Source organism: Ciona robusta, chromosome 13, assembly GCF_009617815.1.
Source record: "Ciona robusta chromosome 13, ASM961781v2".
NCBI classification, from domain to species: Eukaryota; Metazoa; Chordata; class Ascidiacea; order Phlebobranchia; family Cionidae; genus Ciona; species Ciona robusta.
The window spans coordinates 256,396-283,483 of NC_143247.1; the positions used below are offsets into that span (position 1 = coordinate 256,396).

A 27,088-nucleotide genomic window follows, 5' to 3' on the forward strand; every position below is an offset into this window, starting at 1 on the left:
CATATAGAATAGAATGTGCATATACAATGTTGGGGTAACGGGCCAACTCTGGTCTAAATCCCAGGTCCCATGGCATGCCTCACTGTAGGACCTCACCCATATAGAATAGAATGTGCATATACAATGTTTGGGTAATGGGCCAACTCTGGTCTAAATCCCAGGTCCCATGGCATGCCTCGCTGTAGGACCTCACCCATATAGAATAAAATGTGCATATACAATGTTGGGGTAATAGACCAACTCTGGCCTAAATCCCCGGTCCTATGGCATGCCTCGCTGTATAACCTAATACAGAATATTTTTTTAAACCTTAAACTTGTGCTGTGTTCTAAACCATCTGGTATTGGAAAAGTAACAAAAGAAGGTACATCTATGTTCTTAGAAAATGCAATTGTCTTTGATGTGTTCATAGAGTTGTCTATGACATCACAATGGTTACCACGCCAACCATAATTGCAAACGCAAATCCAGGATTTATCTGAAAATTGAAAAACATGTTAATAAAATAATTTACATCGTTGTTATAGTAGTAAGTTTGAGGTTGTTACTACTGTGGCCACATTTTTAAGCAAAGCTCTTAACAGTAATCGCTCCAACCCAGTAGTCACTAATCAGTTTTCCAAATTTTCAGCCATACATAAAAACAATCACCTAAAAAAATAACAAAGTAGGAACTTATAAGCAAGCATAAGATGTTTGAAACAGAGCACTGGGCAATAAGGACCATTGTTTTCTTGCCACATGAAAATAAATAAGTTACATTTATTTCTTTAATTACCTTTTTTAATACATGTACCCCCATTCAAACAGGTTGTTTGTAAACACCCAATATCTGGTTTTAAATTGGTGTGTTTTGGTTTCAAATTTGTGTCATCTGGTTTTAAATTGGCTTTATCTGGTTCTAAATTGATTTTATCTGGTTTTAAATCGGTGTGTTCTGGTTCCAAACTGGTGTCTTCTGGTTCTAAATTGGTGTCTTCTGGTCCTAAATCGGTATTTTCTGGTTTTAAATTAGTTTCTTCTGGGTCTAAATTGGTGTCTACTGGTTCCAAATTAGAGTCTTCTGGTTCCAAACTGGTTTCATCTGGTTTTAAACTGGTTTCATCTGGTTCCAAGCTAGTTTCATCTGGTTCCAAACTAGTTTCATCTAGTTCCAAGCTAGTTTTATCTGGTTCCAAACTGGTTTCATCTGGTTCCAAACTGGTTTCATCTGGTTCCAAACTAGTTTCATCTAGTTCCAAGCTAGTTTTATCTGGTTCCAAACTGGTTTTATCTAGTTCCAAACCGGTTTCATCCGGTTCCAAACTAGTTTCATCTGGTTCCAAAGTAGTTCCATCTGGTTCCAAACTAGTTTTATCTGGTTCCAAACTAGTTTTATCTGGTTCCAAACTGGTTTCATCTGGTTCCAAACTAGTTTTATCTGGTTTCAAACTGGTTTCTTTTGGTTCAAGACTGGTTTTATCTGGTTCCAGACTGATTTTATCTGGTTTCAAACTAGTTTCATCTGGTTCCAAACTAGTTTCTTCTGGTTCCAAACTAGTTTCATCTGGTTTATAACTAGTTTCATCTGGTTCCAGACTAGTTTTATCTGGTTCCAGACTGATTTTATCTGGTTCCAAACTAGTTTCATCTGGTTCCAAACTAGTTTCTTCTGGTTCCAAACTAGTTTCATCTGGTTCCAAGCTAGTTTTATCTGGTTCCAAACTAGTTTTATCTGGTTCCAAACTGGTTTCATCTGGTTCCAAACTGGTTTCTACTGGTTCCAAACTAGTTTCATCTGGTTCCAAACTAGTTTCATCTGGTTCCAAACTGGTTTCTTCTGGTTCCAAACTAGTTTCATCTGGTTCCAAACTAGTTTCATCTGGTTCCAAACTTGTTTCATCCGGTTCTAAACTAGTTTCTTCTGGTTCTAAACTAGTTTCATCTGGTTCCAAACTTGTTTCATCTGGCTCCAAACTAAATTCTTCTGGTTCCAAACTAGTTTCATTTGGTTCCAAAGTGGTTTTATTTGGTTCTAAATTGGTGTCTTCTGGTTCTAAATTGGTTTCTTCTGGTTCCAAACTAGTTTCATTTGGTTTGAAACTAGTTTCATCTGGTTCCAAACTAGATTCACCTGGTTCCAAGCTAGATTCATCTGGTTCCAAACTGGTTTCATTTGGTTCCAAACTGGTTTCATCTGGTTCCAAGCTAGTTTCATTTGGTTCCAAAGTGGTTTTATTTGGTTCTAAATTGGTGTCTTCTGGTTCCAAGCTAGTTTCATTTGGTTCCAAAGTGGTTTTATTTGGTTCTAAATTGGTGTCTTCTGGTTCCAAGCTAGTTTCATTTGGTTCCAAAGTGGTTTCATCTGGTTCTAAATTGGTTTTATCTGGTTCCAAGCTAGTTTCATTTGGTTTGAAACTAGTTTCACCTGGTTCCAAACTAGATTCATCTGGTTCCAAGCTAGATTCATCTGGTTCCAAACTGGTTTCATTTGGTTCCAAACTGGTTTCATCTGGTTCCAAGCTAGTTTCGTATGGTTTGAAACTACTTTTATCTGGTTCCAAACTGGTTTCATTTGGTTCTAAATTGGTTTCATTTGGTTCTAAAGTGATGTCTTCTGGTTTTAAATTGGTTTCATCTGGTTCCAAACTTGTTTTATCTGGTTCCAAACTGGTTTTATCTGGTTCCAAACTAGTTTCATCTGGTTCCAAACTAGTTTCATTTGGTTTGAAACTAGTTTCATCTGGTTCCAAACTAGATTCACCTGGTTCCAAGCTAGATTCATCTGGTTCCAAACTGGTTTCATTTGGTTCCAAACTGGTTTCATCTGGTTCCAAGCTAGTTTCATTTGGTTCCAAAGTGGTTTTATTTGGTCCTAAATTGGTGTCTTCTGGTTCCAAGCTAGTTTCATTTGGTTCCAAAGTGGTTTTATTTGGTTCTAAATTGGTGTCTTCTGGTTCCAAGCTAGTTTCATTTGTTTCCAAAGTGGTTTCATCTGGTTCTAAATTGGTTTTATCTGGTTCCAAGCTAGTTTCATTTGGTTTGAAACTAGTTTCACCTGGTTCCAAACTAGATTCATCTGGTTCCAAGCTAGATTCATCTGGTTCCAAACTGGTTTCATTTGGTTCCAAACTGGTTTCATCTGGTTCCAAGCTAGTTTCGTATGGTTTGAAACTACTTTTATCTGGTTCCAAACTGGTTTCATTTGGTTCTAAATTGGTTTCATTTGGTTCTAAAGTGATGTCTTCTGGTTTTAAATTGGTTTCATCTGGTTCCAAACTTGTTTTATCTGGTTCCAAACTAGTTTCATCTGGTTCCAAACTAGTTTTATCTGGTTCCAAACTAGTTTCATCTGGTTCCAAACTGGTTTCATCTGGTTCCAAACTAGTTTCATTTGGTTCCAAACTGGTTTCTTCTGGTTCAAGACTGGTTTTATCTGGTTCCAGACTGATTTTATCTGGTTTCAAACTAGTTTCATCTGGTTCCAGACTAGTTTCATCTGGTTCCAAGCTAGTTTTATCTGGTTCCAGACTGATTTTATCTGGTTCCAAACTGGTTTCATCTGGTTCCAAACTGGTTTCATCTGGTTCCAAACTGGTTTCATCTGGTTCCAAACTGGTTTTATCTGGTTCCAAACTAGTTTCATCTGGTTCCAAACTAGTTTCATCTGGTTCCAAACTGGTTTCTTCTGGTTCAAGACTGGTTTTATCTGGTTCCAGACTGATTTTATCTGGTTTCAAACTAGTTTTAGTTTCATCTGGTTCCAAACTAGTTTCATCTGGTTCCAAGCTAATTTCATCTGATTCCAAACTAGTTTCATCTGGTTCCAAACTGGTTTCATTTCGTTCTATTCCAGTTTCAACCAGTTCTAAACTAGTTTGGCACTTATCATCGGTGTATAATGGCGGACACACACAAATGAAAAAGTCATCCATGTTTAAACAACTTCCACCGTTTTCGCAAGGTGATGACGTGCATGGGTTCAGATGGAATTCACAAGATTCTCCATAATGGCTTGGCTTGCAATAACACCTGAGATACAGTGTATTCATACACCTCATGCTCGCTGTCGAGTTATAACATGGGTGTCTTCTTATACACCAGACACACATGGTGTATTCATACACCTCATGCTCACTGTAGAGTTATAACATGGATGTCTTCTTATACACCAGACACACATGGTGTATTCATACACCTCATGCTCACTGTTGAGTTATAACATGGGTGTCTTCTTATACACCAGACACACATGGTGTATTCATACACCTCATGCTCACTGTCAAGTTATAACATGGATGTTTTCTTATACACCAGACACACATGGTGTATTCATACACCTCATGCTCACTGTAGAGTTATAACATGGATGTCTTCTTATACACCAGACACACATGGTGTATTCATACACCTCATGTTTGCTGTCGAGTTACAACATGGGTGTATTCTTACACACCAGACACACATGATGTATTCATACACCTCATGCTCACTGTCGAGTTATAACATGGGTGTCTTCTTATACACCAGACACACATGGTGTATTCATACACCTCATGCTCACTGTCGAGTTATAACATGGATGTTTTCTTATACACCAGACACACATGGTGTATTCATACACCTCGTGCTCACTGTCGAGTTATAACATGGGTATCTTCTTATACACCAGACACACATGGTGTATTCATACACCTCGTGCTCACTGTCGAGTTATAACATGAGTGTCTTCTTATACACCAGACACACATGGTGTATTCATACACCTCATGCTCACTGTCGAGTTATAACATGGGTGTCTTCTTATACACCAGACACACATGGTGTATTCATGCACCTCATGCTCACTGTCGAGTTATAACATGGGTGTCTTCTTATACACCAGACACACATGGTGTATTCATACACCTCATGCTCACTGTCGAGTTATAACATGGGTGTCTTCTTATACACCAGACACACATGGTGTATTCATACACCTCATGCTCACTGTCGAGTTATAACATGGGTGTCTTCTTATACACCAGACACACATGGTGTATTCATGCACCTCATGCTCACTGTCGAGTTATAACATGGGTGTCTTCTTATACACCAGACACACATGGTGTATTCATGCACCTCATGCTCACTGTCGAGTTATAACATGGGTGTCTTCTTATACACCAGACACGCATGGTGTATTCATACACCTCATGCTCACTGTCGAGTTATAACATGGGTGTCTTCTTATACACCAGACACGCATGGTGTATTCATACACCTCATGCTCACTGTCGAGTTATAACATGGGTGTCTTCTTATACACCAGACACGCATGGTGTATTCATACACCTCATGCTCACTGTCGAGTTATAACATGGGTGTCTTCTTATACACCAGACACACATGGTGTATTCATGCACCTCATGCTCACTGTCGAGTTATAACATGGGTGTCTTCTTATACACCAGACACGCATGGTGTATTCATACACCTCATGCTCACTGTCGAGTTATAACATGGGTGTCTTCTTATACACCAGACACACAAGGTGTATTCATGCACCTCATGCTCACTGTCGAGTTATAACATGGGTGTCTTCTTATACACCAGACACGCATGGTGTATTCATACACCTCATGCTCACTGTCGAGTTATAACATGGGTGTCTTCTTATACACCAGACACACATGGTGTATTCATACACCTCGTGTTCACTGTCAAGCAACTTACTTTATTTTTCCACTTTCAACGACACATTTCCCTTCATTCTTACAAGTAGAAGAATCACAATTGTCGATCTTCTTTTCACAAAATCTTCCTTTGAAACCAAATCTGCATCTGTAATGTGAAAATTTTTGTTACAACTTGACAGTGAGCATGGGGTGTTTAAATATAAAGTAGCGTTTGTTAAGCGAGTATATTTCGTAGTGGTCGAGAACTCGTAATAGTGAAACACAGGAAGAGAACGAAAAGAAAAAGGCACGAAGTCGCTATGTTGCAGGCCGCTTCCTGTGTGCAACCTTAATTAGTAGATTGGGATGCAGAGCATACATTCCAACACTACAATACAGTACACATCAATGTATTGGAATTTCATGGCGTTTGCCAAAAATGGCCTCGTTTGTCCAGCTATTTTAATAAAGGAATGATAAGTGAACAAAACATTCTCGGTTTATGATCATGTCACCGTAATTCAACAGTTGTAAAATAACCCTATACTATACTAGTATGCAGTATGATATGGGCAGTGAGCATGAAGTGTCTTAATATACAATATATACACAATAGTTAGACAGTGAGCATGAGGTTGACCTGCATGTAAAGTTTCCATCAATATCTCGACAAGTTGAATTATTCTGACATGGATTGTCTTCACAACTGTCAATCAAAATCTTACAATGTTTGCCCTGAAAGTAAAACATGAAATTTTAATTTAATATATGTTATGTTTGCCCTAATAAAACAGTTTATTCTATTTTAAATTCTGGTCAACATTTTTTTTTCAGGGTTTAGATTTTTTATTCTGAACCAATCGTTGGATCAATTCTCTTTGCACTGAAAAATGTATGTTGTGTTTTAGAACACATTTTCTTTTCTAGTACAAACTTTATATTTTTACAATTTACAGGATTTTTGTTAAACGGAATCTATTTTTATAACTGAACTAGCAGTAAACCATTTACCTTAAACCCATTTGCACACAAACACATTGCAGTTGAATTGGAAGCAACAAAACAAGTTCCACCATTTTCACAGAAATTTGGATCCGAACAAAAATTTTGAATTTCACAAAATTTTCCCGAATACCCTGAATGGAAAATTTAATGTATTTGGTGTTTTAATAAAGTGTTGCATATAACTCGACAGTGAGCATGAGGTATATAAATAAACCATGTGTGCACAGAAATTGCTCACACCCAGTGGTCACTAATGGATTGTCCAAATTATTACCCATACATTAAAAATGAAAAAACTAATCACCCACAAAGTAACATACATGGTAACTCTTGGCATGAGGTGTATGAACACCCGTGTTATAATGACTGTCGTTTTTCGGGCCACGTCAGAATAAAGTTACATTCATTTATTCATACATACCATTGGAGCAGTCACACAGTATTCCATCTTGAGTTTCAAAACATTTCCCGTCATTAAGACACGGTGATGACACGCATGATGACATCATCAAGTCACATGACTCTCCTGTCCAACCAGGCGCGCACAAACATTTATATCCATTGACCTAAATTTGAAGTTTCAATTTTTTTTTTAAATTTAAGAAAAATTCTAAAATTGAAATATTTGAAAAAAAAATTGAAATATTTAAAAAAATACAAAATATTAAAAACAAGTATTATTTTTACAATAAAGTAGTGAAAAACAAAAATGTACATTTTCTATTTAAAAGTGAAATTAAATACATAATTAAACATGGGACTTGAGATGTAGGCCAGAGTTAGCACCCAGAGTGCTACAACCAATAAGTGACCACTGTATTGGAGCAATATCCATTCAAGTGTCTTGCCCAAGGACACATAAGCCTATCTGTATCGAGCATTAAACCTGGTATCCTTTGGTTACAATGTAAGTGCTTAACCATTTAGGTCACAAAGACTGTACATATTTGGTAATTGAATAATAAAACAACAAGTATTTTGTCTAAGATTATTTAATTTTGGCTGAGTATGTTTGCAACTCTGGCCTTAACCTTGTTATTACTACTGAAAAGTCTTGCTTCAGGAGTTCAACCTATAAAGAATGAACTTAAATATACTACAAAAAATGAGCATTTTTTATCAAATTAAAAATGTACAAAATTTTGAAAGTTTTACCTGGTCAAGACATGTAGCATTTTCGTGGCAAGGAGCTGACAAGCACTCGTCGATGTCAATGTTACAACTCCTACCAGTAAAGCCGGGTTTACAAATACATTCATATTTTCCAATGAAGTCCTGTAAAAAATAATTGATGCTCACTGTTAAGGTATAACATGGGTGTCTTATATACAAAGCGCACTTCAAGTGTTTCATACACCTCATGCCCGCTTACGAGTTACCACTTATGTAACTTATTTATCCTCGCATGGCAGGGTAACAACAGTCGTTATAACACGGGTGTTTTGTTTCATACACCTCGTGCCCGCTTATGAGTTACCACGTATGTAACTTATTTATCCTCGCATGGCAGGGTAACAACAGTCGTTATAACACGGGTGTTTTGTTTCATACACCTCGTGCCCGCTTACAAGTTACCACGTATGTAACTTTGTTGGTAAATGTATTTATGCGATTTTTCGTTTTTTTGTAGTGTTTTGTTCACAATTTCACGTCATGGGTTTTTATGTGTGGCTGATAACTTGAACAGTAGTACCACTGGGCAATTGTCGTTAAGTGTCTAGTCCAAGGTCACATGCACTCACAATGGTAGCAGCGCAGAGCCTCGGACCCATAAACACCATTCTTACCTGACAAAGTCCTTCATTAAGACAAGGCTCAGAAAGACATTCATTGATTTCTGTCTCACAGTTTTTCCCATCATAACCAACATAGCACACGCAGTAATAACTTCCACGAGTGTTGGTGCAACGACCGTTGTTATTGCAAGTTGACCGTTGATTACATTCATTTACATCAACGTCACAATGGACGCCCGTGTAGGTATCCGGACATATGCAGAAAAAGGAATCCTGTAAAAAGTGTCAGACACTAAATCGTAGCCACCACAGTGAGCCTTGAACCTGGGGGCCTCCAGTAAGAGACACACACTGAATCGTAGCCACCACAGTGAGCCTTGAACCTGGGAGCCTCCAGTTACGAGGCACACACTGAATCGTAGCCACCAGTGATCCTTGAACCTGGGAGTCTCCAGTTACGAGGCACACACTGAATCGTAGCCACCACAGTGAGCCTTGAACCTGGGAGCCTCCAGTTACGAGGCACACACTGAATCGTAGCCACCACAGTGAGCCTTGAACCTGGGAGCCTCCAGTTACGAGACACACACTGAATCGTAGCCACCACAGTGAGCCTTGAACCTGGGGGTCTCCAGTCCAAACACAAACCTTATCAACGACACACGTAGCACCATTGGCGCACGGTTGTACGCGACACGGGTCCTTTTCAAGCTCACATTGTTGCCCCGCAAACCCACGACGACACCGACATATATATCCAGCTATGCCATCTCTACATGAACCACCATTCAAGCAGGGATTCGACGCACATTCGTTTATATTCGATTCACAATATTTACCTGGAAGTTAAACAGAAATACAGTAAAGCGAGGTAAGGGAGAACACCTTTAGCACATAATATCTGTTAAATAGTTCTGTGGGGTAAGATGGAATACCGATAGCACATAATATCTGTTATATAGTACTGTGGGGTAAGATGGATACCGTTAGCACATAATATCCCATATAGTACTGTGGGGTAAGATGGGATACCGTTAGCACATAATATCCCATATAGTACTGTGGGGTAAGATGGGATACCGTTAGCACATAATATCCCATATAGTACTGTGGGGTAAGATGGGATACCGTTAGCACATAATATCCCATATAGTACTGTGGGGTAAGATGGGATACCGTTAGCACATAATATCCCATATAGTACTGTGGGGTAAGATGGATACCGTTAGCACATAATATCTGTTATATAGTACTGTGGGGTAAGATGGGATACCGTTAGCACATAATATCTGTTATATAGTAATGTGGGGTAAGATGGATACCGTTAGCACATAATATCTGTTATATAGTACTGTGGGATAAGATGGATACCGTTAGCACATAATATCCAAACATCCAATTACCAACGATCACAAATCTTAAAAACCATTTTATTCATAAATTAAATTAGAAATGTTTAAGTAATAGACCAGAGGTTACAGGTTTGATGCTTGAGTTGGAGGTTTTAGGTTGCATTGCTGGCTTTTGTGACTTTGGTCAAAACATATAAGGACAAACCGAACCCAGTAATTCAAAATATTAAAACATTAAAAAGAAATGCAAAGTCATTCAAACATTTTTTTAAAAAGAAATTTTAAATTTTAAACAACATAAAATTAGAACTATAAAAATAATTTCCACCCAAATAATTGACATCCTTTTACAAGAATAAAAAAACTAAACTAAACTAAAATCCAACCAACTTACACCAATGTAAATTTTTTTAGTAAAAAATGAAATATCAATTGTTGTAAAAAGGATATTCACCTTAAAACCAGAAGGTCAAATCAAAGAATTGGAAAGAAAATACAAAACAACAAAATTTAGGCCTGACAATAGAAAAATGTTAATAATTTTGTTTTTAATTCATTCACACCCCCCCGCGCAATTTAAAAAAAATAATTGAAAAGTGTTAAAAAGGATAAGGCAATTTTAGGCCTAAAAAATGAAAAATTATTTACCCCCAAATCCTGGTGGGCAGAGGCAAGATGGTTTACCCTCGTGATCAACCATGCACGACGAACCATTGAAACAAGGGTTGTGATTGGTCGAACACGGGTCAAACGAGATTTCGCAAAATTCTCCAGTAAATGAAACGGAACAGACGCAGATAAATCGTTGAACCATATCGATGCAAGTCCCGTTGTTTTGGCATGGTTCGTCAACGCAGTCGTTGATGTTTGTTGTGCAGTTGATGCCGGTGTAGCCTGTGTTCATGTTCAATGTATTATGTTATGTATCCGAGAAAAGTTTTGTTGAAATAATGAAGGAATATCAAAGTCAACAAAAAAATCAACAAAGATTCAAACTTAACAAATATGAAAGGATTAACAAAAAAAACAAAAAAAAGTAATGTCAAAGAATAAATAAATGTAACTTATTTTATCCCCTGTGGAAAGAAACACCCCACCCTACAAAACATGACAAAATATAAATAAATAAACCTAAAAAAAAACAAAATTCAAGAAAATAATAAACAGAAAACACATTCAAGAGATTGCACATTGCAGAATTCAAAACAAATTCCCAAAATGTAAAAAACTAACCTGGAGTGCAAACACACTTGTAGCTGTCAATCAAATCCACACATTCCCCTCCATTATGACATGGCATGACATCACAATTGTTTATTCTGACCTCACAATATGAGCCTGTCCACCCAGTTGCACATATGCATTTATACTTGCTGCGTAAGTCAACACATGTTGATCCATTTTGGCATTCGTTGTCTAAAAAGTATAACTCGACAGTGAGCATGAGGTGTATGAATACACCATGTGTGTCTGGTGTATAAGAAGACACCCATGTTATAACTCGACAGTGAGCATGAGGTGTATGAATACACCATGTGTGTCTGGTGTATAAGAAGACACCCATGTTATAACTCGACAGTGAGCATGAGGTGTATGAATACACCATGTGTGTCTGGTGTATAAGAAGACACCCATGTTATAACTCGACAGTGAGCATGAGGTGTATGAATACACCATGTGTGTCTGGTGTATAAGAAGACACCCATGTTATAACTCGACAGTGAGCATGAGGTGTATGAATACACCATGTGTGTCTGGTGTATAAGAGGACACCGATGTTATAACTCGACAGTGAGCATGAGGTGTATGAATACACCATGTGTGTCTGGTGTATAAGAAGACACCCATGCTATAACTTGACAGTGAGCATGAGGTGTATGAATACACCATGTGTGTCTGGTGTATAAGAAGACACCGATGTTATAGCTCGACAGTGAGCATGAGGTGTATGAATACACCATGTGTGTCTGGTGTATAAGAAGACACCCATGTTATAACTCGACAGTGAGCATGAGGTGTATGAATACACCATGTGTGTCTGGTGTATAAGAAGACACCCATGTTATAACTCGACAGTGAGCATGAGGTGTATGAATACACCATGTGTGTCTGGTGTATAAGAAGACACCCATGTTATAGCTCGACAGTGAGCATGAGGTACTTACCCAAGCAATTATTGACAGGTTCATCGCATAAAGCTCCATCATAACCAGGAGGACACAAACACGAGAAAAAGTTGATACCGTCCACGCACATTCCTTTATTGCAAGGATTGGAACTGAAAATATATTATTACTTAGTGTGCGTGTCATAACTGTTGGCTCCAGGTTCAAGGCTCATTGTGGTGGCTACGATTCAGTGTGTGCCTCGTAACTGGAGGCTCCCAGGTTCAAGGCTCACTGTGGTGGCTACGATTAAGTGTGTGCCTCGTAACTGGAGGCTCCCAGGTTCAAGGCTCACTGTGGTGGCTACGATTTAGTGTGTGCCTCGTAACTGGAGGCTTCCAGGTTCAAGGCTCACTGTGGTGGCTACGATTTAGTGTGTACCTCGTAACTGGAGGCTCCCAGGTTCAAGGCTCACTGTGGTGGCTACGATTCAGTGTGTGCCTCGTAACTGGAGGCCCCCAGGTTCAAGACTCACTGGTGGCTACGATTTAGTGTGTGCCTCGTAACTGGAGGCTCCCAAGTTCAAGGCTCACTGTGGTGGCTACAATTCAGTGTGTGCCTCGTAACTGGAGGCTCCCAAGGCTTGTGGTCTCAACAGTGAGCATGAGTAAAGCAAAACAGCCAACCTGCACTCATTGATATTTGTGGCGCATTGGTGTCCTGTGAAGCCAGGTTGACAGTGGCACGCAAACCCAACACCTCCTTCAAGCACATTAACACACATAGCATCATTATAACAGGGTGTAGGATCGTCACATGGCAGTTTTTCACAATGTACACCCTAAAAAAATACATGAACGAATATAACTTATTTATCCTCGCATGGCGGGGCAACGACAGTCGTCATAACACAGGTGTTCTGTCTCATACACCTCATGCCAGTTACAAGTTACCATGTATGTAACTTTGTGGATTCATGTTTTTTAAAACAGACGGTTTAGGTATTTGTTACTTTGTTTGATAAATTGTAAGAAATATATACAACCCATTAGAGACCACTGGGTTGGAGCAGTTGTTGTTAAGTTGCTTGCCCAAAGATACATATACCACATAATTGTAGCAGCAACGAGCCTTGAATCTGTAACCTCTAGGTTAGAGGCAGGTGCGCCAACCATTGAGCCACGGCACCAGTTATTATTTTAAACTTAATGTTGCTCCAACCCAGTGGTCACTAACGGGTTGTATATATTTCTTACAATTTATCAAACAAAATACAAAAATATGATGAAAAAAATGCTAGCATATATTTTTCAAAACATTACCTTATATGGCGTTTCACAGTCGCATTCAAACCGACCAATCAGATCAATGCACGTTCCACCATTTATACAAGGTGACGATTCACATTCATTCGTTTCATTTTCACAATTTTTGCCGAAAAATCCTTTGGTACAAATGCATGTATAGCCGTTTGTTTGGTCTATACATCTGGAAATATATTTAATGGGTAAGTTTTTGAATCTGAGAGACTGTATTAGAATAAACGTATGTCACTTATTTATCCTCGCATGGCCACGTATTTGTATTTTTACACCTAACAAGTAGGGTGGGGTAAGCTGTGACACCTTTCGCACATAATGTTCAAGTCGTAAGGATACGGTTTTATAGCTCTTTGAATGTTCTTTGTTTACTACCAACTGGAACAAAAAAACAGAATGAAAAGGTGTCCCATCTTCCCTCACCCTACTATAATGTTTATTCTTTCTAAACTACATTTTATAGCTACATACTAATATTTCAATATCGTTTTAAAATAAAATGTGTCAAAACTAATATAGTGTCCCATCTTCCCCACCCTACAAATATATTTTACCTTCCATTATTAAGACACGGGTGACTTGCGCATTCATCAATATTTATTTTACAATTAATTCCAGTGAATCCTTCCAAACAAATACATTCGAAACCACCTTGTTTGTTAATACATTGCAACGCATGTATGCAAGGGGAACTACCACATTCGTCTATGTCGATTTCACATCTGAAAAAATTTAAGTACAAATCAAATTTTTTTAGAATTCTTTGTAACAAATTTCTTGAATCTAAAAGTCCAATCAAGTACTCATAGAGTTGAACGATTCTTATGTGAAGAAATACAGTAAGGATCTGGTGCTACGAAAACATAACAGATAAAAAATCAAGTCCAATCAATTGTTGTAAGAAAATTCTATTGAATTAAACACTGACGATGCGATTTAGGCGAAATATATTTCTTGAACAACTAGACTTGATTTTTGTATGTTACGTATTTGTTTAACCATATCTTTTTTAAAATCCTGTTTTTACCTTTTTGTGTTTTATTTCTTTAGAAAAAACTTACATAAAACGAATTATCCCAATTTATATTTTATTTAAATTATTTTAATTTGTCTTTAATTGTTTATGCGATTGTTAAAAAACCATGTTACAATTGCACATTTCCTAAAATTCTCCTGATAAATAAAATATGGAAATAATAGTTTCAAAAACTTTTTAAAAATACGTGCCCTTTCATTATTTTTTTGCTCTCTTGTACATTAAGCTATGCCTGGTAGAATAATTTAATTTTGGCAAAAAATTATAAACTTACTTGTCTCCTGTGAAACCATTTTCACAAAAACATTCGAATGAGTTAATTCCATCTAAACATATCCCGTTTACACATGGATGTATTGCGCAATCATCTATGTTTATTTCGCAATCCGTGCCCGAAAACCCTATTTTGCATTCACACCTGTGAAAGTAAAATAAAGTTTTGGTTGTTTTGGTCATTTATATCCTCATGGGTGGGAACTTAAGTGACTTATCCATGGTTGCCACTCCCATGCCCACAGTCGAGTTGCTGAAGCTATCGCAGTGTGTGGATAAGCAGACATGACTTTTGGTTAGTCTGGTCTATTAAATTTTTTTTTTCAGTATGACTGATAATTTAGACAACCATTAGTGACCACTGAGTCAGAGCAATTGCCGTTAAATGTCCTGCCTAAAAACACATACGCCCACAGTGGTAGCAGGACCCAGCATTGAACCTGATACCCTATAGCTACAATACACGCCACTACTGATACCATCCCGCACTTATACATCAAAACACTTGAAATACCGACCTATATCCCGGGTTTAAATTAAAGCAAGTTCCTCCATTTTGACACACCCCGTGTTTACATTGATCCACATAAACATCACATTTCAATCCAGTAAACCCAGGTTTACAAACACAGACAAATTTTTCGCCAAAACTTTCGCAACTTTCTGTCCCATTTTCGTTGCAATTGTGATTTTCACATGCGTTCATAAGAACAGAACAATTGACGCCTAATGGGAAGTAGAAATAATATATAATATTTTGGTAATCAGAATATTGATTTTTATACACCTAATGCTGATTGTCAAGTTATTTTATCTTTTTTTATTTATCCTTGCATGGCTGAGCAATGACAGTCGTTATAACACGGTTGTTGATACACCTCATTCCGTCTTACAAGTTACCACGTATGTAACTTTGTGAGTAATTTTTGACTGACTATACTAATGAAAAAAGTGGTGAAACCAATTTAAAGTTATTGTTTTGTTACCACTTTTGTAAAAGTAGCTGTCAAAAATATTGAAGTGTTGGTCAAATACAACTTAACTTATATAAACACCTGTGAAAAGTGGTGCAACCAATTCAAGGTTAATGTTTTGTCAATAATACAAAGTAACTTCTATGAAAACCGGTAAAAAGTGTGCAACTGTTTAGGGATTTTGTTTTGTTGAAACTTTATAAAAATATGTCTAAACAAAATATTCAAACAATAATATTTTACCTGTATATTGTGTTGGGCATATACAGATGTAGGAATTATTAAGCTGAGTACATGATCCCCCATTCAAACAAGGATTACTGGTATTACAAATACTTTGGGATCCACATCTATAACCAGAATACCCAGCTTTGCAAATACATTGGTATCCTGGAAAAATTAAGATCAGCAGATGTTTTGAACAGTAACTTGGTGAATGAATGAATGTAACTTATTATCCTCGCATGGTGGGGCAACACCAGTTAATATAACAAGGGTGTTCTGTTTCATACACCCCCTTGCCTGTTAACAAGTTACCATGTATGTAACTTAAAGAGTAAAAAAATTTTTGGATTTTTAATTTTTTTTATGTGTGGCTGATAATTTAGACAACCCCTTAGTGACCACTGGGTTGGAGCAATTATTGTTAAGTGTCTTGCCCAAGGACACAAATGCCTACAAGGCGGCAGTGAGCAGCCTTAACCCATAACCTCTGGGTTAAAGGACCAAGGGCACAAACGTTTTTAACCTGTAACTGCAGAGCAACAAGCAGGCATGCTAACCACGTGCCTTCACGCAATACATAGTAACCATATTTTTTTTAAATAAAGAAAATACCGTTTTTTTCGTCAATACATAATCCCTCATTATGACATGGGTTTGATTGACAGTTCATTATTGTTTGGCACAGATCTCCAGTGACACCTGGAGGACAAATACACGAGACATTTCCATTTGTGGCAACACATGTGCCGTTGTTATTACATGGAGCAGTGCTGCACACATCAACTTTCAACTCGCAGTGAACACCTAGAAATACTGTAAAATTGGAACTGGAAACACTGTAAAAAAACTGGAAACACTGTAAAATTAGAACTGGAAACACTCTAAAAATGAAACAGGAAGCAGTAAAATTAATTTAAAATAAAAGTTAAAAGTAAACATAAATTTAAAAAATTATGAAAACTAAATAAAAAAATTCATCAAGTAACAGCATACCTGTAAAACCATCCAAACAAACGCATGAAATGTTATTTCTATTATTTGTTTCGGTGCAATTTGCGCCATTTGCACACGGGTTCCAATCCGCGCATAAATCGCGGTCGTTTTCGCAAAACTTTCCGTCAAAACCATTCGTGCAAGAGCACATAAAACTTCCGTTTGTGTTCACACAAGTTCCATTGTTAGCACAGACAAAGGTAAGGCATTCATTGACGTCATCTGAACAGGTGGCACCTAACAAAATGGTCAATATTTAAATATAATAAAAATGTTTAATTTTAGTATTTAAAACAAGTTATTGCTTCGTGACAATTTTTTAATACTTTATTTTAAAGTTTACTTATTAAAGAAAATGTTGCTACCAGGTGTATTATAAGTGTGAAAGCGATCTTCTGGCAATTGTTGGTATATGTTGTTGGTGCCAGGTGTATTATAAGTGTGAAAGAGATCCTCTGGCAATTGTTGGTATATGTTGTTGTTGCCAGGTGTATTATAAATGTGAAAGCGATCCTCTGGCAATTGTTGGTATATGTTGTTGTTGCCAGGTGTATTATAAGTGTGAAAGCGATCTTCTGTCAATTGTTGGTATATGTTGTTGCTACCAGGTGTATTATAAGTGTGAAAGCGATCTTCTGGCAATTGTTGGTATATGTTGTTGGTGCCAGGTGTATTATAAGTGTGAAAGCGATCTTCTGGCAATTGTTGGTATATGTTGTTGCTACCAGGTGTATTATAAGTGTGAAAGCGATCTTCTGTCAATTGTTGGTATATGTTGTTGCTACCAGGTGTATTATAAGTGTGAAAGCGATCTTCTGGCAATTGTTGGTATATGTTGTTGGTGCCAGGTGTATTATAAGTGTGAAAGCGATCTTCTGGCAATTGTTGGTATATGTTGTTGCTACCAGGTGTATTATAAGTGTGAAAGCGATCTTCTGGCAATTGTTGGTATATGTTGTTGCTACCAGGTGTAATATAAGTGTGAAAAAGATCTTCTGGCAATTGTTGGTATATGTTGTTGGTGCCAGGTGTATTATAAGTGTGAAAGCGATCTTCTGGCAATTGTTGGTATATGTTGTTGCTACCAGGTGTATTATAAGTGTGAAAAAGATCTTCTGGCAATTGTTGGTATATGTTGTTGCTACCAGGTGTATTATAAGTGTGAAAGCGATCTTCTGGCAATTGTTGGTATATGTTGTTGGTGCCAGGTGTATTATAAGTGTGAAAGCGATCTTCTGGCAATTGTTGGTATATGTTGTTGCTACCAGGTGTATTATAAGTGTGAAAGCGATCTTCTGGCAATTGTTGGTATATGTTGTTGCTACCAGGTGTAATATAAGTGTGAAAGCGATCTTCTGGCAATTGTTGGTATATGTTGTTGTTGCCAGGTGTATTATAAATGTGAAAGCGATCTTCTGGCAATTGTTGGTATATGTTGTTGTTGCCAGGTGTATTATAAGTGTGAAAGCGATCTTCTGGCAATTGTTGGTATATGTTGTTGTTGCCAGGTGTATTATAAGTGTGAAAGCGATCTTCTGGCAATTGTTGGTATATGTTGTTGCTGCCAGGTGTATTATAAGTGTGAAAGCGATCTTCTGGCAATTGTTGGTATATGTTGTTGTTGCCAGGTGTATTATAAGTGTGAAAGCGATCTTCTGGCAATTGTTGGTATATGTTGTTGCTGCCAGGTGTATTATAAGTGTGAAAGCAATCTTCTGGCAATTGTTGGTATATGTTGTTGCTACCAGGTGTATTATAAGTGTGAAAGCGATCTTCTGGCAATTGTTGGTATATGTAGCCGGCGCCGTGGAGTAGTGGTTAGCGCGCCTGCCTCTAACCCAGAGGTAATGGGTTCAAGGCTCTACACTGCTACCATTGTGGGCGTTTGTGTCCTTGAGCAAGACACTTAACGGCAATTGCTCCAACCCAGTGGTCACTAATGGGTTGTCCAAATTATCAGCCATACATAAAAATGAAAAAAATCCAAAAAATAAAATAATCACCCACAAAGTAACATACTTGGTAACTCGTAAGCTGGCGCGAGGTGCACACCCGTGTTATAACGACTGTCGTTTTCCGGCCACGCGAGGATAAAGTAAGTTACATTCATTCATTCATTCATTCATGTTGTTGCTACCAGGTGTATTATAAGTGTGAAAGAGATCTTCTGGCAATTGTTGGTATATGTTGTTGTTGCCAGGTGTATTATAAGTGTGAAAGAGATCTTCTGGCAATTGTTGGTATATGTTGTTGTTGCCAGGTGTATTATAAGTGTGAAAGAGATCTTCTGGCAATTGTTGGTATATGTTGTTGTTGCCAGGTGTATTATAAGTGTGAAAGCGATCTTCTGGCAATTGTTGGTATATGTTGTTGCTGTGAGGTGTAATATAAGTGTGAAAGCGATCTTCTGTCAATTGTTGGTATATGTTGTTGCTACCAGGTGTATTATAAGTGTGAAAGAGATCTTCTGGCAATTGTTGGTATATGTTGTTGCTACCAGGTGTATTAGAAGTGTGAAAGCGATCTTCTGGCAATTGTTGGTATATGTTGTTGCTGCCAGGTGTATTATTAGTGTGAAAGCGATCTTCTGTCAATTGTTGGTATATGTTGTTGCTACCAGGTGTATTATAAGTGTGAATAAGATCTTCTGGCAATTGTTGGTATATGTTGTTGCTGCCAGGTGTATTATAAGTGTGAATAAGATCTTCTGGTAATTGTCTTTCACACCAAGAAGATCTCTTTTACATTTATAATACAGCAACAACATATAAGTAGAAAAACTTTAAAATAAGAAAACATGTAGCAAAGAAAAACAGAAAAAAAAACAGAACAAATCTAACCTGAGAATCCAGGTTTACAGAAGCATTGATAAGTACCCACCCCATCAATGCACACACCACCATTATTGCATGGGTTTGGTTGGCAATCATCTATGTTTGTCTCACATCTATCACCAGTGTAACCAGGATCGCATATACATAGTGCTATGTTGCCTGAAGAGAAATGTGCGGTGAATAGATGTAACTTATTTGGGATCAAGGCTCGTCGTTGTTACCATTGTGGGCGTTTGTGTCCTTGGGCAAGACACTTAACAGCAATTGCTCCAACCCAGTGGTCACTAATGGGTTGTCCAAATTATTTGCCATACATAAAAAAATGAAAAAATCCCCCCAAAAAATATTCACCCACAAAGTAACATACATGGTAACTCGTAAGCTGGCACGAGGTGTTAAACCCGTGTTATAACGACTGTCGTTTTCCGGCCACGCGAGGATAAATAGGTTACATTCATTTATCCATGCGTGGTGGTGTAACAATAGTTGTTATAACATGGATGTTCTGTTTTATACACCTCGTGCCCGCTTACAAGTTACCACGTATGTAACTTATTTATCCTCGCATGGCGGGGCAATGACAGTCGTTATAACACGGGTGTTCTGTTTCATACACTTCGTGCCCGCTTACAAGTTACCACATATGTAACTTATTTATCCTCGCATGGCGGGGCAATGACAGTCGTTATAACACGGGTGTTCTGTTTCATACACTTCGTGCCCGCTTACAAGTTACCACATATGTAACTTATTTATCCTCGCATGGCGGGGCAATGACAGTCGTTATAACATGGATGTTCTGTTTCATACACCTCGTGCCCGCTTACAAGTTACCACGTATGTAACTTATTTATCCTCGCATGGCGGGGCAATGACAGTCGTTATAACACGGGTGTTCTGTTTCATACACTTCGTGCCTGCTTACAAGTTACCACGTATGTAACTTATTTGTCCTCGCATGGCGGGACAACAACAGTAGTTATAACACGAGTGTTCTGTTTTGAACACCTCGTGCCCGCTTACAAGTTACCACGTATGTAACTTATTTGTCCTCGCATGGCGGGGCTACAACAGTCGTTATAACACGGGTGTTCTGTTTCATACACCTCGTGCACGGTTACGAGTTACCACAACTTATGTTTTTTTTTGTATAACAACACTGGGTTGGAGCAATTGTCGTTAAGTGTCTTGCCCAAGGACACATATGCCCACAATGGTAGCAGCATTGAGCCTTGAACTCATCACCTCTGGGCTACAGGGAAGCATGCCATTATGTTCAGTAAGGGAATGTAATTTTTAAGGGGATTCAAAGAAAACATTTATAAACAGTGTTGCATGTGATAATCTTTGTATAAAAAGGTTTAACCTTAACAAAAATACAGTATATATGTTAATTTAAAATATTGCTACTCAAAAAATTACATAAAATTGCAGTATTGCAAAAAAATTATAAAAATAGAAAATACCGTTTTCAATTTCGGTGCAGTTTCCATGCAGACAAGTTAGATTTTGACACAAATTTTGATCAATTTCACAAAAAGTCCCGTTGTACCCAGATGTACATAAGCATGTGAATGAATTTATTCTGTGGAAGATAGAATAAAGTGATTTATATATAGTAAGTTTTATTTATCTCTACAAATACATTAGTGAAGATCAAATTAAATTAAACAACGAACAGAATGAAATTACCAAATTAGCAACAAAACGAAAGTCCTTAAATTATGCTATCAGTAAAAACTACTTTAAAAGTGTTAAATATAAAATTATGGAGTAAAAGTGATAAATAAAAGCGTGGCTGCTAAACTCACAATACATTGAAAGGTAACTCATATGAGTTCTGTTTAATTAATACAATAAGGTAAACATTACTTTATGTTAAATATATTGAATGTCAATGTTTTCAGATATCATGTTTATTCTCGGGGTGGGAAACCAAGGGGTTTAATACACGGGTGTTGCACACCATACATGGTGGCTTCATACACCTCATGCTAGCTGTCAAGTTGTAACATGGGTGTTGCACACCATACATGGTGGCTTCATATACCTCATGCTCGCTGTAGATAGCTGTCAAAATAAGCAGACATGACTTAGTAATAAATATTTTTGGTGAAAATTATATATTTTATAATATTTCTATGTACCCATCCAAGCATGTCCCGTTATTTTGACAAGGAAGTGAAATGCAGTCATCCGTGTTAATTTCACACAGCTCTCCAGCATACCCTAGTGGACAAATGCATGAAAACCCGTCGTTTTTGATTTCACATCTCCCCCCATTTTTACAAGGTGATGACTCGCAAAAATTTATCTGAAATTTATGATGACTTTTCAAAAATTTCCATTTAAACTGATGAAGTCATCATTTAAACTGATGAAGTCATCAGTTTAAATGAAAATTTTGCAAATATTTTTTAATAAAAATGTTGACTTTTTTCTGAAATTAGAATAAAAATAGTCAGCAGTCTAGTTAAGTAAAATTTTGTGTAATTCCACATCATTTCAAAATCACGCTTATATTTTTCCTTGTTTAATCATTGCTACTGTATACGCCATACGGGATATATGACAAAAATGATGATATTGTTTGCTAAATAATTATGTTAATATTAATAGTATGACATAATATTGAATGGACAACAATTTTACACAAAAAAAGCTGTTAGTGTAAAATCCTTGGATAAAACAGAATCATATTCCATTATAACTATATCAAGTTATATTATGACATCATAAATACCTTTATTTCACATGCAACACCCATATAAGGGTGTGAACAGAAACAAGTGAATTCATCAGCCACTAAATTACAAGTTCCATTATTTAAACAAATGGGCACGCAAGTTGTTTTTGTTTCACAGTATAGACCTGAAATATAAATATTTCCGTCACCACAGTGAGTCTTGAACCTGGGAGCCTTCAGGTACAAGGCACACACTGAATCGTAGCCACCACAGTGAGCCTTGAACCTGGGAGCCTTCAGGTACGAGGCACACACTGAATCGTAGCCACCACAGTGAGCCTTGAACCTGGGAGCCTTCAGGTACGAGGCACACACTGAATCGTAGCCACCACAGTGAGCCTTGAACCTGGGAGCCTCCAGTTACGAGACACGCAGTAAATCGTTGCCACCACAGTGAGCCTTGAACCTGGGAGCCTTCAGGTACGAGGCACACACTGAATCGTAGCCACCACAGTGAGCCTTGAACCTTGAAGCCTCCAGTTACGAGGCACACACTGAGTCATAGCCACCACAGTGAGCCTTGAACCTGGGAGCCTTCAGTTACGAGACACACATTGAATCGTAGCCACCACAGTGAGCCTTGAACCTGGTAGCCTCCAGTTACGAGACACACATTGAATCGTAGCCACCACAGTGAGCCTTGAACCTGGGAGCTTCCAGTTACGAGGCACAAACTGAATCGTAGCCACCACAGTGAGCCTTGAACCTGGGAGTATCATTCAGTTACGATGTATTCCTACCTGTAAAATTTTCTGCACATATGCAAATTGCTGTTCCATTCACAAAAGAACAGTTTCCACCATTTTTACACAATTCCTTTTCAGATTGTGAACATTCCAAAAACAAAGAAGTTTCACAACTTGAACCTGTCCAATTGCCAGTACAAACACATGTGAAAGAATCCTCATTGCTTGTACATGTACCATTGTTTTGGCAGGGATTGGGATCACATAAGAAATCAACAGACTGCATGGAGTAGTCACAATATTTTCCACTGTATCCAGAATTACACTGGCAAGAGTATGTGTATGCGTGTTTTATGCATTTTCCATTACCTGGAAAATATGGTTTGGTCATTTATATATTTGTGGTTGGGAACTTGAGTGACTTATCCATGGTTGCCACTCCAATGCCCACAGTCGAGATACTGAAGCTATTGCAGTGTGTGGATAAGCAGACATGACTTTTGGTTGGTTTGGTAATTTATATCATCATGGGTGGGAACTTGAGTGACTTATCCATGGTTGCCACTCCCATGCCCGCAGTCAATAAAGCAGACAAGACTTTTAAAATATTCCACATAAAACAAGAATTATATAAAACAAAATATTACCAGAGCATTCCATATCATGTGTAAAACATTTCACACCAAAGATGGTAATGTTGATCCTCAAACCTTTTAAACAATCTTCATTATTATCTGTAAATAAAAATACAACATGCTCACTGTCAAGTTATGACATGGACGTCTTCTTATACACCAGACACACATGGTGTATTCATACACCTCATGCTCACTGTCGAGTTATAACATGGGTGTCTTCTTACACACCAGACACACATGGTGTATTCATACACCTCATGCTCACTGTCGAGTTATAACATGGGAGTCTTCTTACACACCAGACACACATGGTGTATTCATACATCTCATGCTCACCGTCGAGTTATAACATGGGTGTCTTCTTGTACACCAGACACACATGGTGTATTCATGCACCTCATGCTCACTGTCGAGTTATAACATGGGTGTCTTCTTACACACCAGACACACATGGTGTATCCATACACCTCATGCTCACTGTCAAGTTATAACATGGATGTCTTCTTATATACCAGACACACATGGTGTATTCATACACCTCATGCTCACTGTCGAGTTATAACATGGGAGTCTTCTTGTACACCAGACACACATGGTGTATTCATACACCTCATGCTCACTGTCGAGTTATAACATGGGTGTCTTCTTACACACCAGACACACATGGTGTATCCATACACCTCATGCTCACTGTCGAGTTATAACATGGGTGTCTTCTTATACACCAGACACGCATGGTGTATTCATACACCTCATGCTCACTGTCAAGTTATGACATGGGTGTCTTCTTATACACCAGACACACATGGTGTATTCATACACCTCATGCTCACTGTCAAGTTATAACATGGGTGTCTTCTTATACACCAGACACACATGGTGTATTCATACACCTCATGCTCACTGTCAAGTTATAACATGGATGTCTTCTTATATACCAGACACACATGGTGTATTCATACACCTCATGCTCACTGTCGAGTTATAACATGGGTGTCTTCTTATACACCAGACACACATGGTATATTCATACACCTCATGCTCACTGTCAAGTTATAACATGGGTGACTTCTTATACACCAGACACACATGGTGTATTCATACACCTCATGCTCACTGTCGAGTTATAACATGGGTGACTTCTTATACACCAGACACACATGGTGTATTCATACACCTCATGCTCACTTTCGAGTTTTAACATGGGTGACTTCTTATACACCAGACACACATGGTGTATTCATACACCTCATGCTCACTGTCAAGTTATGACATGGGTGTCTTCTTATACACCAGACACACATGGTGTATTCATACACCTCATGCTCACTGTCAAGTTATGACATGGATGTCTTCTTATACACCAGACACACATGGTGTATTCATACACCTTATGCTCACTGTTGAGTTATAACACGGGTGTCTTCTTATACACCAGACACACATGATGTATTCATACACCTCATGCTCACTGTCGAGTTATAACACGGGTGTCTTCTTATACACCAGACACACATGATGTATTCATACACCTCATGCTCACTGTCGAGTTATAACATGGGTGTCTTCTTATACACCAGACACACATGGTGTATTCATACACCTCATGCTCACTGTCAAGTTATAACATGGGTGTCTTCTTATACACCAGACAAACATGGTGTATTCATACACCTCATGCTCACTGTCGAGTTATAACATGGGTGTTTTCTTATACACCAGACACACATGGTGTATTCATACACCTCATGCTCACTGTCAAGTTATGACATGGATGTCTTCTTATACACCAGACACACATGGTGTATTCATACACCTCATGCTCACTGTCAAGTTATAACATGGGTGTCTTCTTATACACCAGACACACATGGTGTATTCATACACCTCATGCTCACTGTCAAGTTATAACATGGGTGTCTTCTTATACACCAAACACACATGGTGTATTCATACACCTCATGCTCACTGTCAAGTTATAACATGGGTGTCTTCTTATACATCAGACACACATGGTGTATTCATACACCTCATGCTCACTGTCAAGTTATAACATGGGTGTCTTCTTATACACCAGACACACATGGTGTATTCATACACCTCATGCTCACTGTCAAGTTATAACATGGGTGTCTTCTTATACACCAGACACACATGGTGTATTCATACACCTCATGCTCACTGTCGAGTTATAACATGGGTGTCTTCTTATACACCAGACATACATGGTGTATTCATACACCTCATGCTCACTGTCGAGTTATAACATGGGTGTCTTCTTATACACCAGACATACATGGTGTATTCATACACCTCATGCTCACTGTCGAGTTATAACATGGGTGTCTTCTTATACACCAGACACACTTGGTGTATTTATACACCTCATGCTTACTGTCAAGTTATAACATGGGTGTCTTCTTATACACCATACACTCATGGTGTAGGGGAGACCGGGGATGGTTCGGACGTTTTTATGAAAATTGCTAATAATTTTTTTTATATGCGTCACATGAATTTAAATGTTAGTTTGTTGTAAAGGGTGATCCTTTGCCGAAAAAGGATCTAAAACTTTTTATGATCTAAAACTATTGTGAGCATACAATATAATACACCTTACCAACCCGGGCATGTTGTCCGACGTATCCCCAGACACGTGGTGACATAAAAAAAAGCAAAAACATAGCCGCCTGTTTACCTCCTGCTCAAAATCTACGTTTGCTTATTGAAGTGTTGCTTCTAAACTACCACTTCCACCGCAAAAGAATTACTTTCGGCTATCAGCAACCGAACTATACCCTTACAACCAAAAACTTAAAAAGTAGATATTTCTGTTAAACTAACTTTTTTTATTTTAACTAATCGGTTGAACTGTGCATGCCCCCAAACATTATGCTGCTTTGTAATGGAAACAATAAGATTTGTTAATAATGATATCACAATGCTCTATTGTGACGTCATGTACATGGTCCGAAGTATCCCCGCGTCCGAAGTATCCCCGGTCTCCCCTATTCATACAACTCATGCTCACTGTCAAGTTATAACATGGGTGTCTTCTTATACACCAGACACACATGGTGTATTTATATAGTTAACTACAAACCATACCTTTATTAATAAATGAAAGCAAATAAATGCCGGGGTCAAATACTGAACCAACTCTGGAAGAAAAATTGATTTTTCCGATTCTGGTAGAATTTTCAAATAGACATTCCTCAAAATCGGTTTTATTTTGAAACGCAACAAGTTGTCCATCTGCTAATTATTAAAAGAAATAATTTTGGATAAGGGTTAGAGAATGCTGGAAGCTCCCAGTGGGTAGAGTTAAGCTACAATTTTAAGCATAGGGTGTTTTAACGACTGTTGTTTGTTGTTGATTTTCTTCTCTTCGTTGTTCTTTAAATTGCATGAACTTCGCTATAATTTTCAAAGCGAATTTTCAAAATAAATAAAATGATGTATTTGCGGATTACCTTTAAAACAAACCAAACTTAAACACTTTATTTATAGGTATATGTAACCTAATGTAA

The 27,088-nt window shown here is 37.9% G+C and overlaps 1 protein-coding gene across 3 annotated transcripts in view; it reads right to left on the reverse strand.

Annotated features, from left to right (window-relative positions):
- The window catches only part of LOC149725534 (uncharacterized), a 40,820-nt gene that overhangs the window by 12,289 nt on the left and 1,443 nt on the right, over positions 1 to 27,088 (reverse strand). For 2 of the 3 annotated variants that reach the window (XM_089891314.1, XM_089891316.1), the window contains exons 3-29: positions 26,667 to 26,816; positions 23,568 to 23,654; positions 22,975 to 23,289; positions 22,232 to 22,359; positions 21,636 to 21,802; positions 20,955 to 21,073; positions 19,495 to 19,647; positions 16,655 to 16,891; positions 16,274 to 16,465; positions 15,680 to 15,826; positions 14,981 to 15,188; positions 14,464 to 14,607; positions 13,708 to 13,875; positions 13,157 to 13,322; positions 12,521 to 12,675; positions 11,895 to 12,007; positions 10,963 to 11,145; positions 10,378 to 10,623; positions 9,026 to 9,216; positions 8,429 to 8,650; positions 7,797 to 7,916; positions 7,063 to 7,207; positions 6,648 to 6,772; positions 6,277 to 6,371; positions 5,695 to 5,802; positions 779 to 4,011; positions 310 to 478 (exon numbers count right to left, since the gene is read on the reverse strand). In XM_089891314.1, the coding sequence (XP_089747440.1) occupies positions 310 to 478; positions 779 to 4,011; positions 5,695 to 5,802; positions 6,277 to 6,371; positions 6,648 to 6,772; positions 7,063 to 7,207; positions 7,797 to 7,916; positions 8,429 to 8,650; positions 9,026 to 9,216; positions 10,378 to 10,623; positions 10,963 to 11,145; positions 11,895 to 12,007; positions 12,521 to 12,675; positions 13,157 to 13,322; positions 13,708 to 13,875; positions 14,464 to 14,607; positions 14,981 to 15,188; positions 15,680 to 15,826; positions 16,274 to 16,465; positions 16,655 to 16,891; positions 19,495 to 19,647; positions 20,955 to 21,073; positions 21,636 to 21,802; positions 22,232 to 22,359; positions 22,975 to 23,289; positions 23,568 to 23,654; positions 26,667 to 26,816 (7,486 nt within the window). The remainder of the gene's footprint in view (positions 1 to 309; positions 479 to 778; positions 4,012 to 5,694; positions 5,803 to 6,276; positions 6,372 to 6,647; positions 6,773 to 7,062; positions 7,208 to 7,796; positions 7,917 to 8,428; positions 8,651 to 9,025; positions 9,217 to 10,377; positions 10,624 to 10,962; positions 11,146 to 11,894; positions 12,008 to 12,520; positions 12,676 to 13,156; positions 13,323 to 13,707; positions 13,876 to 14,463; positions 14,608 to 14,980; positions 15,189 to 15,679; positions 15,827 to 16,273; positions 16,466 to 16,654; positions 16,892 to 19,494; positions 19,648 to 20,954; positions 21,074 to 21,635; positions 21,803 to 22,231; positions 22,360 to 22,974; positions 23,290 to 23,567; positions 23,655 to 26,666; positions 26,817 to 27,088) is intronic. The other variant, XM_089891315.1, reaches the window with a different exon arrangement.